The 13,999-nt window shown below is 42.6% G+C and overlaps 2 protein-coding genes across 2 annotated transcripts; one reads left to right on the top strand and one right to left on the bottom strand.

Annotated features, from left to right (window-relative positions):
- The first annotated feature begins 282 nt into the window (after window positions 1-282).
- LACTB (lactamase beta) lies at window positions 283-9,498 on the top strand. Its single transcript, XM_031555287.2, has 6 exons — window positions 283-564; window positions 776-842; window positions 2,285-2,475; window positions 2,803-3,148; window positions 3,683-3,848; window positions 5,915-9,498. Exons 1-6 carry the CDS (start codon window positions 322-324, stop codon window positions 6,474-6,476), a joined length of 1,575 nt encoding a protein of 524 aa, XP_031411147.2. The 5' UTR covers window positions 283-321; the 3' UTR covers window positions 6,477-9,498.
- An 852-nt stretch (window positions 9,499-10,350) lies between these two features.
- On the bottom strand, window positions 10,351-13,999 carry RPS27L (ribosomal protein S27 like). Its single transcript, XM_010717313.4, has 4 exons — window positions 13,840-13,999; window positions 13,654-13,762; window positions 11,589-11,699; window positions 10,351-10,543 (listed from the first exon to the last, which is right to left on the bottom strand). The coding sequence occupies exons 1-4, from the start codon at window positions 13,843-13,845 to the stop codon at window positions 10,515-10,517; spliced, it is 255 nt and encodes an 84-aa protein (XP_010715615.1). The 5' UTR covers window positions 13,846-13,999; the 3' UTR covers window positions 10,351-10,514.

Here is a 13,999-nt window from a genome sequence, read left to right as displayed (position 1 = left end):
GCCCCATCCCTGGAGGTGTTCAAGGCCAGGTCGGATGGGGCCTTGGCAGCCTGGTCTGGTATTAAATGTGGAGGTCGGTGGCCCTGCATGTGGCAGGGAGTTGGAGATTCGTGATCCTTGAGGTCCCTTCCAACCCTGGCCATTCTGTGAGTCTGTGAAACGTGACTCTAAAACTGTCACCGGGGAATGAAACATTCGTAAGGAACTCCGCGCCGCGTGTCCCAGCCCCGGGCCGCGGCTCCCGCTCGACGCGTTCGGGGCTCGGCTCGAGCGCTCGGCAGCGGCTTGGAGCCGCCTGGCGGGCGGGGCGGCGGGGCGGCCATGTCCGGGCTGGCGCGGGCCGTGCGGCGGGTGGCGGTGGTCGGGTTGGCGGCGACCCGGCGCGGGGAGAGCGGCGGCGGCGGCAAGCAGCGCTGGGGCTGGGGGCTGGCGTTAGGACTGGCAATGGGCGTGAAGGCGGCGGCTGGCGGTGAGGCGGGCGGCGGGCCGGAGGAGGAAGCGGCGGCACGTCGGGGATTCGGAGCGGCCATCGAGAGGAGCCGGGACCTGCTGCGGCGGATCAAGGTGCCGAGCTACCCGCTTTTTGTTTTATCTTGTGCGTCCCGATCGCTGATTGCGTTGAATTACAAGCACGTACTTTCACTGCGTAGTCCCGGTGTTCCTCAGAGTTGCCGGGCTGTGTGTCCTCGGGCACTGCTCTGCACGGTCGGAGCTCGGGAAAAGCTGTTGACGGACTGGAGAGATTCTCCTTTGTGTTGTCTAATTTATTTTTCAGGACGAAGCGGGCATCCCGGGTATCCTGGTCGGAGTTTCTGTGGATGGAAGGGAGGTGTGGTCCGAAGGTCGGTGCGGGCATCACCCCGGGACGCGGCTACAGGCAGTGCCTGGGGAGCAGCGCGGTGCTTTCATGGCGAAGCCCTCTGCATCCCGGGAATCCGTAGCGGCAGCTCGCGTGCGGTTTATTCTGACGGTGTTGGAATGGATTAATCGTTATGTATGCACGAAGCTGTTTCTCTTCCGTCGTGGCTAAACTGAGTATCAGAATCCTTTGATTCAGTGTCAAAATCTGACAGTTTTACCTGGTCTCAGCATATCTAATGAGGAAAGCAGAGGTCTGTATAAGATTTGTGCAGAATCCCTTGACCCGCAGGGAGGTGCATGTGGGAACCTGTGTCTGGGTGGTGGTTTGTCACCCTTGGTTCCAAGCCCCATAGCAGGACAGTCACAAGTGGGAGCAGCAGCCCTGTCATGCACGGATACCGAGGTCAGCATTGCCTTGAGTAAGGCAGCAGGGATGTGAGAAGTGTTTCCTCCTCCCTCCTTCTGCTTTCTTGCTAAACTGATGAGAGCAGTTTGAGATTTGAGAGGTGTTTTCCTTAGGAGTACAGCATCTGCGTTCAGATGTGCAATGAAAACACCAGAGTACAACTCTGTGTAAAATTAAAAAAGAAATGGTCTTGGGCAACTGTTGTCATTTACTTCTTGTTTTTTGGTGAGTTTTGTTTGTGAGTCATTTGCTATTAAGAGTACAGTGTTGCATAGCCTGACTGCTTTCAGGTGTCACAGAAGTGCTCGTACTGAAAACTATTGCACTTTATAGCATTAATGCTGAAGCATCACCTTCAGCTTCTTCAAACCCATCTCAAATTGAAGGCTGGTTGGAGTGTCTGGTAATACTGCCTTAATTCCAGTTGGTGTTGCCAGACTGATGTGTTGTTTACATGAGAGAACACTGGTGCTGAGATTCTTATGCTTTCCTTTAATTAAAGTTGTGCCAGGGGATCATGAAACTGTGTAACAGAACTGTCTGGTGAAGCTTTACAGTGTAGGTGATTACTATGAGTTGAGTAATGTCCTTTCTTAATTTCCGCACTGTAAAATAAGACCCTTGAGTATTTTAAGCATAATTTAGAGTAATAATAGAGCATTGAGGACTATTGGACAGTTATTTTACAATCTAGATTCTATTTTGTTTTTCTACAGTGAATATTTGACCGCAGGAACATAAGTTTTGGTTTAATCTTCAATCTTAATTAAAGGGTTTTCTTGTGTTCTTAATCATTAATTTGAGTTGCTGTTGGTTAATACCAGGGGGTTTAATTAACCTGTCCTACTAAATTAAAACGTTACTCGCTTAAGTAAAGCAGAAACACAACCCACTGCTTCATGTCTCAATTCAGCTAGAAGGAAAACGTTTTGGGGAACCAATAAATGCAGCAATTTGCAAAAAGTTCAGCATGTCTCTGTGTGAAATATCTCCCACTGTGTTTTTACTTCTTTACAGGTTTGGGTTACGCTGATGTAGAGAATCGTGTGATGTGTAAGCCAGAGACCATCATGAGAATTGCCAGTATTAGCAAGTGTCTTACCATGATGGCTGTTGCTAAACTGTGGGAAGAGGGGAAGCTGGACTTAGATGCTCCAGTGCAGAAATACGTCCCTGAATTTCCAGAAAAAGTCTACGAGGGTGAAAAGGTACATGGTTGTTTAGCGGTAGCACTCTGAGTTTTGTTCCTGCCATTGCACAGTGTATATGTACAGCTGTTGTATGGCTTTGTCCTGTAACACACCAGAAGCTGTTCAGAAAAGTGCTGATGTTTGATGCTTGAAAAAGCAGCATTGGAAGTGTGGATCTTCAGTTTTAGAGTCTGTAATGTGCATTTATTGATGTAGTTTGACTCCTTTCGGTACATGGTGTTTAAAAGGTCTTCCATCTCTGTCCTCATGTTGGGTTTTACTTTCTGGTGAATCAGTGTGCATTTTATTTTTAACAAAGAGCTCCTGTTGTCCTTTTCTACCTAGGTCACTATTACCACAAGATTGTTAGTCTCACACTTGAGCGGGATTCGTCACTATGAAAAAGATATTGCAAAAGTAAAGGAAGAAAAGGAAAAGGCAAACAGAGCACTTAAACTAACAAAATCTGGCCAAGATAAAGAACAGAAAGAGAAAGATGGCAAAGGCATTGAAAAGTCTGACTCTGACAAGCCAAAGAAGGAACACGAAGGTGAAGTAAAAAGCCGAAATTCAAAACCTGGCAGGAGAGACAAGGAGTTTGAACATGAAGAGTATTATTTGAAGGAAAAATTTGAGAGTGTGATTGAATCGCTGAAGATATTTAAAAATGATCCTTTATTCTTCAAACCAGGTGAGTTACTGCTACTTTTGACCTAGGCAGACCTTTCTGGTGATTTTTGTTGTTGTTTCAAATTGCTTTGTATTCAGCACAGCTTTATATTCATTAGCATCCCATAAATGGTGTTTGTGTGTTCTGTTTTTGTTCTCTTGTGTTACTTTCTTCCTGTACTCCACTGAAAGCTTGATGGAGAAATATCTGGGCTGACCTGCACAAACTGTCCAGTCATATAGTTGTCTTCAAGTGCCAGTATTCGTAATGTTCAAACCAATCAGGTTACGCAGAGTCCTAAAAATGTTTTACAGCCATTCTCAGAGCTACCTGCAAGTGCCTGTCTGCTGCCTCACATCAATTCCTAGGACCCACTGTCATAATTCTGTGATTTACATGGTGCTAAAATTGGAGTGAGAACATTACATTGCTGTATGCACTTTGATTTCCACATGTGATTACTTAAATGTTGTCCCGTAAGCTTCCCATCCTTACAGCTTCCCATTTAAGCATCATGCAGCTGACTTCAACCCCTGTGCTCTTTGTTTCTTTAAGGTAGCCAGTTCTTGTATTCAACATATGGCTTTACCCTCTTAAGTGCTGTTGTGGAGAGAGTTTCAGGGCAGAAATTTACAGATTACATGCTAAAAATGTTCCGTGACTTGGATATGCTGTCAACTGTGCTGGATGACAATGAAGCAATGATATATAACAGAGCAAGGTAAGAAAGAATGAGATTTTACTCTGCTGCTTCTGTGGTGTTTGTTGCTCTTTTTGTCTTTGAGCCAACTGAGTTAAGAGTGTGCACTTTTATTTTTTGGTCAGGCTTTTAAATGAAGTGGGCCATGTTATCTTATGATTTTGACGTTACACTATTTGTTCTATAAATGTGAAATTATAGAGCTAGAAATGAGATTGGCAATTATAATTGTGTCTGTGGTGGCGGAAGTGGTGGGGGTGACTGAGGAGTTTGCATTTAGGTTGGTTACAGTTAAGCAGGTAACTGTAAATTGGGGAAAACAGAGCCGTAAGGACTGAGTTTCTTATCTCTGCCCTTGTTTTACTGAGCCACCTGGATGAGCTCTGAGGTTGATTTGTTGATTCACGTTTTAAGTTGCTTTGCAGGAGAAAAATTCAACTGAATCACAACAGCAGGTTATGGCAAGCCTCAGAACAATGAGGTTCAACTTTCTTAAAAGTATGGTTTTCAAAGTGCTGTAAAAGAGTGGAAATAACTATGAACGTACTGGATCCAAGTTGTATAGAACTTGTGTGTGAGTGCATATTAAACATGTTGTTGTTACATAGTGTTGTTGCTAACAACAGTAGCAGTTGGTAATCTTTCAAGGGTAGCTTTACTGCTGTATTTTAAGATGCTTTGTGTTGTTATTTCGCTTGCAAATATTCAGAGGTTCTCCAGCTATTTGTAGATCTGGATTCTAGTGGTCTTGTAAATTATCAGGCTGCTGTAGTCTAGTTCCCTTTGATATGTGTGTGTATAAACAAGTCTATAAACTGAAATGTGGCAGATATGAAAGAGTTAGGACAGGTGCTGTTTCATGGTCTTTTATGGCTTATTTAAGGAACATTAGAATCCTCATGTGATGGTTTTTGTCTCCACATACAGCCAGCTTGATGTCTCAGACTGAAAAATACTGTCGTGGTTTGTTTAATGGTTTGCTTTTGCTGTATTTCACTAAGACAAAAAAAAAAAAAAAAGAGGCTTAAAACTTTACGTTTTCAAGATTTTTTTTAGAGCTACAAGTCAAGCATTCAGCATCTTTGTAACGAGTTATATTGTAATTGGAAAAAATGGGGATACTGAGATATGCAGGTTACCAGCAGAGCTGATAATAGTCTTGGACCATTTATCTTTCTTTGCTTCAGCCTCGATTTTCAGTACTAGCTTTTTCAGAAGTTCCCTAAACGTTTTCCAGTATACATGTTGACCAGATAGAGGATAAAAGCATGTACTGCCTAGAGTAGGCTTGCTGCTTTTTCCCTTCCTCTTCCCCTTCCCTTCTTTTTTTATGTGATTCATTTCCATAGCTCTTTAAGCAGTCTGTGGATTTACTATGCTTGAAATTCATCAGAATGTACAGATGTGCAACAGTGCTTTTCATCTGTTGTATGAAATGCACCCATTCATGAATGTACCATTTCAAAAGCATAACTCTGTCCATGCTGCTGTTGTGCTCTTTATTCCGCAATTCCAGTTGGTAGTTTTAATTTTGTATTTTAATGACAGGTTTTACAAGACTCTCTTTCCTGCTTGCTTTGTTAGTTTCAGAATACTGAGTTGTATGTAGTAACCGTAATGGAGCAGGGGGAGAAATTAATCACAGATGGAAACTACTGGCTCAGTATAGTCTGTAAGGCTTTGGTGAAATTTCAGCTGGGTCTCAGATAACCGCAGGGTAGCAGCAGGATCCTCTTTCTTGAAACACTTTTGAAATCTAGTACAGGGATTTGAGAGAAGTCCTGTGCTGGATGATCTACAGGTTTCTGTCCCGTCTCTTGTTCTGTTGCCTTTACTCTTATTGTGCCCTAATAATAAGTACAAGGTTTGGTGCTTCTGTTGAAATGAAGCTTCTAACCTTTTTTTTTTTTCCATTGAATTTTTGTGTTGATTTTTCTCAAAAAAAACCAACAACAAACATTTAAGGAAAAAATATTTTGAACAAGACAACATTTTCATGAGAACAATTTCACACATGCTCAGATTGCCTTGCTAAGGTAGTTGTTCAGAATATCTGAGATGACAAGTTGAATGTTCTTGAATTCTAGGTGTTATGTTTACAACAAAAAGGGACGTCTGGTAAACGCACCGTATGTGGACAACTCTTACAAGTGGGCTGGTGGAGGCTTCCTGTCATCAGTAGGTGACCTTCTGAAATTTGGAAATGCCTTGTTGTACAGTTACCAAGCTGGACAATTTAGAAACAATAATGGCAAGCTTCTGCCTGGGTACCTGAAACCAGACACGGTTGCAATGATGTGGACCCCAGTGCCAAAAACTGAAGTGTCGTGGGACAGGGATGGTAAATATGCAATGGCTTGGGCTGTAGTAGAGAAAAAACAACAGTATGGCTTTTGCAGGAGGCAGAGACACTACGCATCTCATACAGGTGGTGCAGTGGGTGCAAGCAGCGTTCTCCTGATTCTTCCTGAAGAGTTGGACTCTGATGCTGAAGATACTGCAGAAGTGGCACCACCTAGAGGAGTAATTGTTAGCATTATCTGTAATATGCAATCTGTTTCCCTCAACAGCACTGCCTTAAAGATTGCAAGGGAATTTGATAAAGAAAAACGGGCACAATATATAGATTTTAAAAAGAGAGATGAATAAGCGAACTTGAAGTAAGTTGAGTAAGTGAACATGAAAAACAAATGGAAACGGAAATCAAATTGGGCCCTGAGATCCCAAAGAACAGGTGAGGAAAAAGCATCAACACTTCACTGGAATTCTGCTAGTGGTGCCATATTTAAGTGTACTGGAATTCATCTCTCAGGGAAGTTTCTTACAGGAAAGAAGAACGTAACAAGCAAATTTGACTCCTGTGTTAACTGTGTAAATTATCATTTTAGTAGTGAGGCTTTTTTCCTCATCCAGTTATTTGACCAACATTCAAAAAATAAAAACAAAACAACAACAGCAGCTGAACAAACAGAGCGTTGCTTTCTCCTATTGAGTACAACAGCAGATTATCTGCCTTCAGTGCTGAACTTTTAAAAGACCTAATTCATTATTCTCAGTTCAGATCTGTGAAAACAGTAACATCAGAATGACTTTACTGTTGACAAAATCTGTGTTCTTACATACAGCTTTTTTTTTATTTGATTAAAAAGCAAAAAACAAAAAACAAAGCTACCTCTGGGATGAAGATTTCCATCAAGTGCATTTTTGTCAGAGTTGTTTATTGCTAAGAATTGGAAGAGCATAGAGTCATGTGTGTAAAATAATTTTATTTAGATATTCAACGCCATTCATTGTTAGACACAAAACGTGGCATTACTGAGGTGTGGAAATAAAGGTGTTATGTCACATGGACCTGAGTAGCACAGCACGGTGAGCTGTCAGACAGCCTCACTGCTGGATGATACACATGCTAGCTTTGGTAGCAGCAGTTGTAGCCAACAGCTGGAAATGGCACTGTATTCTGGAATGTAGATTTCTCTTTTGTTCAGGAATTAGGAACTAAAATAACTCAGTAAAATTTCAAGCCCATTCTCAAAGCCAGTAGTAGAAATCTGATGCACTTTGAGGTTTTTTTTGTTTGTTTGTCTTCCCCAAACCATCCTTTTTTCTATTTTAGACATCTACCTCAAGGCATTACTTTTGCTCAAGACTGAACAAGAAATTCTGGCAGACTTCCAAATAAGCAGTATCTAATCTTCATGTTTTCAATAGAAGTGCAGTAACAGCTGATTATGTTTATTTGATGTATTCCATCATGGTGCACATGATCTCTGCGGTCTCCAAGACTCCACTTCCCTGTGGTTACATCAGACAGTATTTCCAGGTTGAAATGAAACAAACCATCCCACAGAAGGAGTTCTAATGCTTGAGTCCCTGCACTGTTCAGCAGTTCTGCCTCTGAATTTAAGGAGCAAAATGTTTTGAGTAATGGTTGAAAGAAGGTAGCCTTACCTTCATCTTTCCCAAGCTAGAGTTTTTAGTATTAACTTAATACTGCTACCTGCCACGTGATGCAGTGCCATGTTGTCAGCTCTGTTACCATTATGCCTGTGAATATTTTTTGTCCAAGACTGACAAATGAAGAAATTTATTACTTTGAGGTGTCAGTGCTTTACCTGCACTGGCAGCAGGGGGCTGCTTTAGGACTCTTCATAATTATAAGTAACTGTTCCTGTGCCTTAAAACAGTAAAAGCTTTTGCTTTTACCGTTTGCTTAGCTTTTCTGGTCCACGAAGAATTTACTTCCATATTCATGAGTAATGGAACAAGCTCATTTGGTGAGGCAGTGTATTCACCTACACTCACTCAGGTCTTTAATGTTGTTTGAGAATTCAAGACAGAGGTACTGGAGTTGAACATCTACAATGGCAACATTGCTTTTTGCAGTCATGAGCACCTGCTAGCTGGCTAAGCGTGCAGCAGCAGAAGTCATTGCCAGTTTTCCACAGGGAACAAGAGTAGGTAAGTAGTTCTGCATTGCTTTCACGTTGGAGAATATGTGAACAGAAGTTGACAAAACGTTTTACATATGGAAACCCTAAAAAGTAATACTGCTGCTTTAGGATTGATACATTTATTTTGTGAATGGCATTAAACATTCTTGAAAACCATTTTGTGTATTTCAGAGACAAGTTTCACTAGCTGACCATTGCGAGAGAGTTTAGATAAAAACTGAGCATGCAGGATGGGTAGGTCTTGTATTATGCTTGCCTGCGTATGACCAAACAGTAATCATAGAATATCCTGAGTTGGAAGGGACTGTAAGGATCACTGAGTCCAACTCCTGGCTCCACGCAGGACCACCCAAAAATCAGTCCATGTGTCTGAGAATGTTATCCAGTCACGTCCTGAACTCTGGCAAGCTGGGTGCCGTGAGCACTGCCCTGGGCAGCCTATTCAGTGCCTGACTATCCTCTAGGTGAAGAACCTCCAAGCTGACCCTCCCCTATTGCAGCTACTTGCCGTTCTCTTGGGTTCTATCACTGGTTACCACCAACACCCTGGAATGAATTCCTTTGGACATAGAGGTGTTTGAAGTATGTAAGAAAATGAATAATAAAGTGTCTTAAGATACTTTTAACACTAAGATATTCATGACGGTATCCCACTCCCCTCATGGATTGATTAGCCACCAGCCTTCTGTATGCAAAGACCACATAGTTTTTACATCCTTTAACTTAAGACTTTAAAGGTCTACTGTAATGTGTACAGCTGTGTAAAATGTGAAAATGTTAGGAAGTCTACCAACACATGTAGCAAAACATGTCACTGAGTTTCTCTGATACAGCACTTAATCACAAATTTTACGTTTTTCTGTGTTGGGTAGAGGTAGGAGGAAAGCAGAAATGGGGGAGACTAAGCATCAGTCTGGCTTAGCACAAATGGCCAAATCACAGTATTGCTGTCATCTTTAGTGTGAAGCCTCTTATTTGATGCATTGGCATTAGGTATGGAAAACTGGTCAATTAATTGCAACTTAGGTGACTGACACATTCTTAACTTGTACTGTGCAAACAGTATGGCACAAACATGAACGTGTTCTGTTCTCAAAGGTATGCATGCTAAATGGGTGCATCTGTCTCTGTATCAAACACCTGCTCCTTACCTCTGGTAATTATCAGTATTCTCTATTAAGTGAAATAAAACAGCTTGCAAATGCACTGAATTGCAATATCAGGTGTTTTCTTAGTTAACTAGAAACATATAGGGTTGTTTTTTTTTTAATCATAAAAGTGAAACAAATAAATTCCTAACAATAATGAGCTCATCAAGACAGGTGGTATTTTAAAACAGATGATGCTGACATATAACTTAAAATTTTGAGTAGTATTAAAACAAGGCATGTGTAAGATGGCATGTTTGAAGGGTGTATCATGGTATTAAAAATAAATCTCAGTTTTTTAGCAATCCTTTAGGAGGGGATGGCTTTTAAAAGCTAGTTACAAACCAGTTTCCTCATTGCAAAAGGGTAATGATTAAATTTCAATACTTAATACTGAAAATATGCACTGTTGCTTGTATGCCACATGCTTACACTACCCTCAGTGCTTTTCATTTTGCAAAATGATTCAAATACTTCTTTTTTTTGTTTTGTTTTTTTGCATAGGAATCTCAGTATAGAATGTGGAGTGCAGGTTGTAGACCAGATTAGAGAAAGGGAAAACCAGGCATTCCAGAATAACATCTGAACACATGTGAGTAATTCTGCATCTGAGAAATAAGTATTACCACAGAGTAAGGGCACCAAAGCCATGTTGAAACAGCTGAGCTGCCTGTCCTTTTTAAACCTGTCTAGCCTTGGTAACCCTTTCCATGGAAGCAGCCACAGCATTCAGTTATACAAAATGTGTTCTTAGAGCCGACTGTCACCATATGGTTTACCCTGCTGATGATTAACAGAAAGAAGGATGCAGTAAGTCCAGGGTTCAGCCTTTTATATTAAATGACACCACCCAATTACAAAACACTGTTTAAAGCTGAAAAAATAGAGCTCAACTGTCTGCAACTTACAGGAAAAAAAAAATGCACTTCAGACCATTTATTGAAAAAGATTCCAGCTGATCAGTCACCAATAGTGTGTCATTTTCACAAAATCAGTCATAATTACATTGTTACATCAACAGGCATTTTTTTACCAGGTAAGGCTTTCAGGAACACAGATCCACTGCTGTATGCTGAACAGACTGTTCAGTGTTGCTTTCTTCTAAATGAACAGCCTGTAAAGAAATCACAAATGAAAGCAGCATTACATTGCTAGATGACCTTGAAAAACTGCTCATCCAACTCAAGTTGGAAACATGCGTAGTAAATCTACTGAACTTTATGTACCACAAGAGCTAACTAACTTTGAGTCTACTCTAACCCAGTCAGAATTCATCTCATTGTAGGCCTCAGGTGTAGTGTTGGGTTTTTTCGTATTGTTTTGTTTTCCAGATCCTTTATAAATTCCAGTCTGTTGTTCTGTTCTTTAGTGGTACAAACCCTAAAGTGAAATGGCTGCTAGGAGTTCTTACACATTTCCAACTACTCAACAGCCTCATTTCAGGTATTCTGTCTTCCTACCAACTATATAGCAGTATGTGGTACAAGGACTACTATGTCCTTGCATATATAATTACATTTTATCCTTTAAGGTGAATGAAATCTGGATTCATTTTTTAAATTACTTTTAACCTTCATCTGTTTCCGATGTTTTTCATATATTTTGGACACTGGGTTACATTTCAAGATAGCGGTGCTATACCAGTTATCTATTTATATTTGTGTGTGTATTAGCAGGTTATTTATTCTTTTACACTTCATACAAGCATTTTGACTACGAAATGTGAATCGGGGATTGCCTTACAGTACCACTGTTTAAAAATAAACAAGCAAGCCACCACTGACTAGCAGTGGCATGGCATTACTTTAAGCTTGCCAAACCATCTAAACTTAGTTCAGAACTGAATATCCTGTATCAGTTAGGCTGAAGGAAGTTACAGGTCACTGAATTTAAAATTGTTTCTGATCAAAATTTAGCTCTGAACTTACTTAGCCATCATAAAACAAACAAAACATTGCATAAAACATAAAACATTGTAAATAGGCCCCAGCTTGCAAGTTTTTGTTGTTTTTTTTTAATCAGCTAGCGCTCAGCAATACGAAGAATAAGCTTTCCAGTACTAGTTTTCAAAAATCAAAGCTAAGAGATCTGCAGGCTGTAAGTCCACAGATGTGCAGTTTTAAGTGTAATATTCAAATTGCTTAAACGTTTCTCCTTACCTTCTGTGAGCCTTGCTTTTCCCCCAGTAGGCTGACACAGAATAGTTGAGCAGCCTACACACAGAACCACTGTCTGAGCATGGCTGAACACAGTGGTGATCTTGTAGCATCCTGCAAAACAGCATTGTTAAATTTTCTACTGAGTATTTCTAGTATGTTTTTAATTGTATGTGTAATTGAACCAGATACCCCAAGTACACTTGTTCAAGACTAGATGAGTATTACATTACAAAGTACACCAAATAAAACTTAGCGTGCAGTACTCACATGCTTTTACTAGCATGCATAGCAAGCACATTAGCTAACTGAAACTAGTATGCCTCTCCCATGAAAATCATTAACAAAATCTGTTGGCTGACAAGCCCTAGTATGTACCTGTAGTATGTATCCTGCAAGAAGCAGGAGCTGGGTGCTTTACCTTTGTTCTATACCAGCCTTAGATAGAGAACTGGTTATTTGTTGGGGGAGAACATTGCTGGTGATGAAGCCTGGCAGCTGTGAACATATGCACTGCTATTCAGGGCTGTTTGCTTTCTGTTAATCATTAGTACACACACAGCATAGATGTATTGTCCAGGGCTAGCACCACACTGACACCACAAGGCTGGCACAGAACTGGCACTGGCACAGCACTGCAGTCCAGATTCAGGAAGAGGCATCAGGAACACTTTGAAACTTCTAAGTTCTACAGCTCGAAGAAAATATGAAATCAACTTCATACAAGTCGTAGACCAGAGGCTTCTCACACCCTATGGTACTCTCCTTGTAAAGTATTTTTAACTGTTTAGGAGGAACGAGAGGGATAATTTGCAATATATTTAATCTTGAGGTGGATACAGAATACAGACAAACAGAATGATGAGCACAGCCACCATTTTCAGAGTGTGTGGCCTGGAGAGAGTAAAATAGAATGTACTGTGAGAAAGGTACTCAGGAAGCTCCCTCACAATCATAGAATCACAGAATCATAGAATGGCCTGGGTTGAAAAGAACCACAATGTTCATCTAGTTCCAACCCCCTGCTATGTGCAGGGTTGCCAACCACCAGACCAGGCTGCCCAGAGCCACATCCAGCCTGGCCTTGAATGCCTCCAGGGATGGGGCATCCACAACCTCCTTGGGCAACCTGTTCCAGTGCCTCACCACCCTCTGTGTGAAAAGCTTCCTCCTAATATCCAACCTAAACCTCTCCTGTCTCAATTTAAAACCATTCCCCCTTGTCCTATCGCTATCCATCCTCATAAACAGTCTTTCCCCCTCCTGTTTATATGCTCCCTTCAAGTATTGGAAGGCCACAATGAGGTCTCCCTGGAGCCCTCCCCAAGCTAAACAAGCCCAGTTCCCTCAACCTTTCCTCATAGGAGAGGTGCTCCAGCCCTCTGATCATCTTAGTGGCCCTCCTCTGGACTCATTCCAAGAATTCCACATCTTTCTTGTACTGGAGGCCTGGATGCAGTATTGCAGACAGGGCCTCACAAGAGCTGAGTAGAGGGGAACAATCACCTCCCTCTCCCAAGAGAACTTCCATTTGTGTGGTTTGGTGTTTTTTGTTTTTGTTTTTTGAAGCCAACCCTGCATTTTCCAATAGTTTTAATGATTTTACCTCACTTTTTAGATGGAAAATGGTGTCTGAGAGCTTCTTAGAGATCTGAACTACCAAGATAACAAGAAAACTGAGTGCAGCACCAATTCCTTACTTCTGGTCAGGATATCGGTACTGTGAGTCGACGCATTTTCTACTGTTTTCTCACTGTTACAGTTTCCTTATGCTGCAGCAGGGTCTGGGAGATACGTGGCAGCATTTGCTGGTTTCTGTGGCATCCTTCTGCCAGAACACGCGCTGCTGGAGCCGATAAGGGTGAAGGCGGTTACGTGATGTTTGTGAGCCAAAAGCGAGGTGTGTGACAAGCAGGCATAGGCAGCACCTGGGACAGCAGCCCGACCCGCACGGGCAGCGCAGGACCGCGTCCGTGCGTCGCTCCGGTGTCCGCGCGGCCGGCACCCCGGCCCAGCAGCACACGAGGCAGCTCATCCCGCGCCCAGCGAGCGACCCGCGGGCCGTTACCTGGGCACTTGACGTCCATGAAGTAGGAGTTGGGGCTCTGCACCAAACGCTTCTTCTTGTGCTTCCTCCTCTCCTCCTCCAGGGAGGGGTGCAGCAGGTCCCTGGCCAGCTGGGTAGGACGGAACAGTCGGTTACACAAGTGTCCCCCGGCCCCCCCGCGTTCCCCCGCGCCCCCACGCAACTCACGGGCATGTCTGCGGGGCCTCCCGCGGAGAGCTGCTCTGGGCGCTCGGAGGACTCGGCTCGATGGTGCGGGGGGGGCGGGGCGGGGCGGGGCGCTGAGCGGCGTAACGGTGTGGCGGCGGGTGGCGCCGAGTGGCGGAAATGGCTGCTACGGAAGGCCTTC

Source organism: Meleagris gallopavo, chromosome 12, assembly GCF_905368555.1.
Source record: "Meleagris gallopavo chromosome 12, MGAL_WU_HG_1.1, whole genome shotgun sequence".
Lineage (NCBI taxonomy): Eukaryota > Metazoa > Chordata > Aves > Galliformes > Phasianidae > Meleagris > Meleagris gallopavo.
The sequence above is the reverse complement of the archived record's forward strand: the minus strand, read 5'-3'. Positions and strand labels throughout refer to the sequence as shown.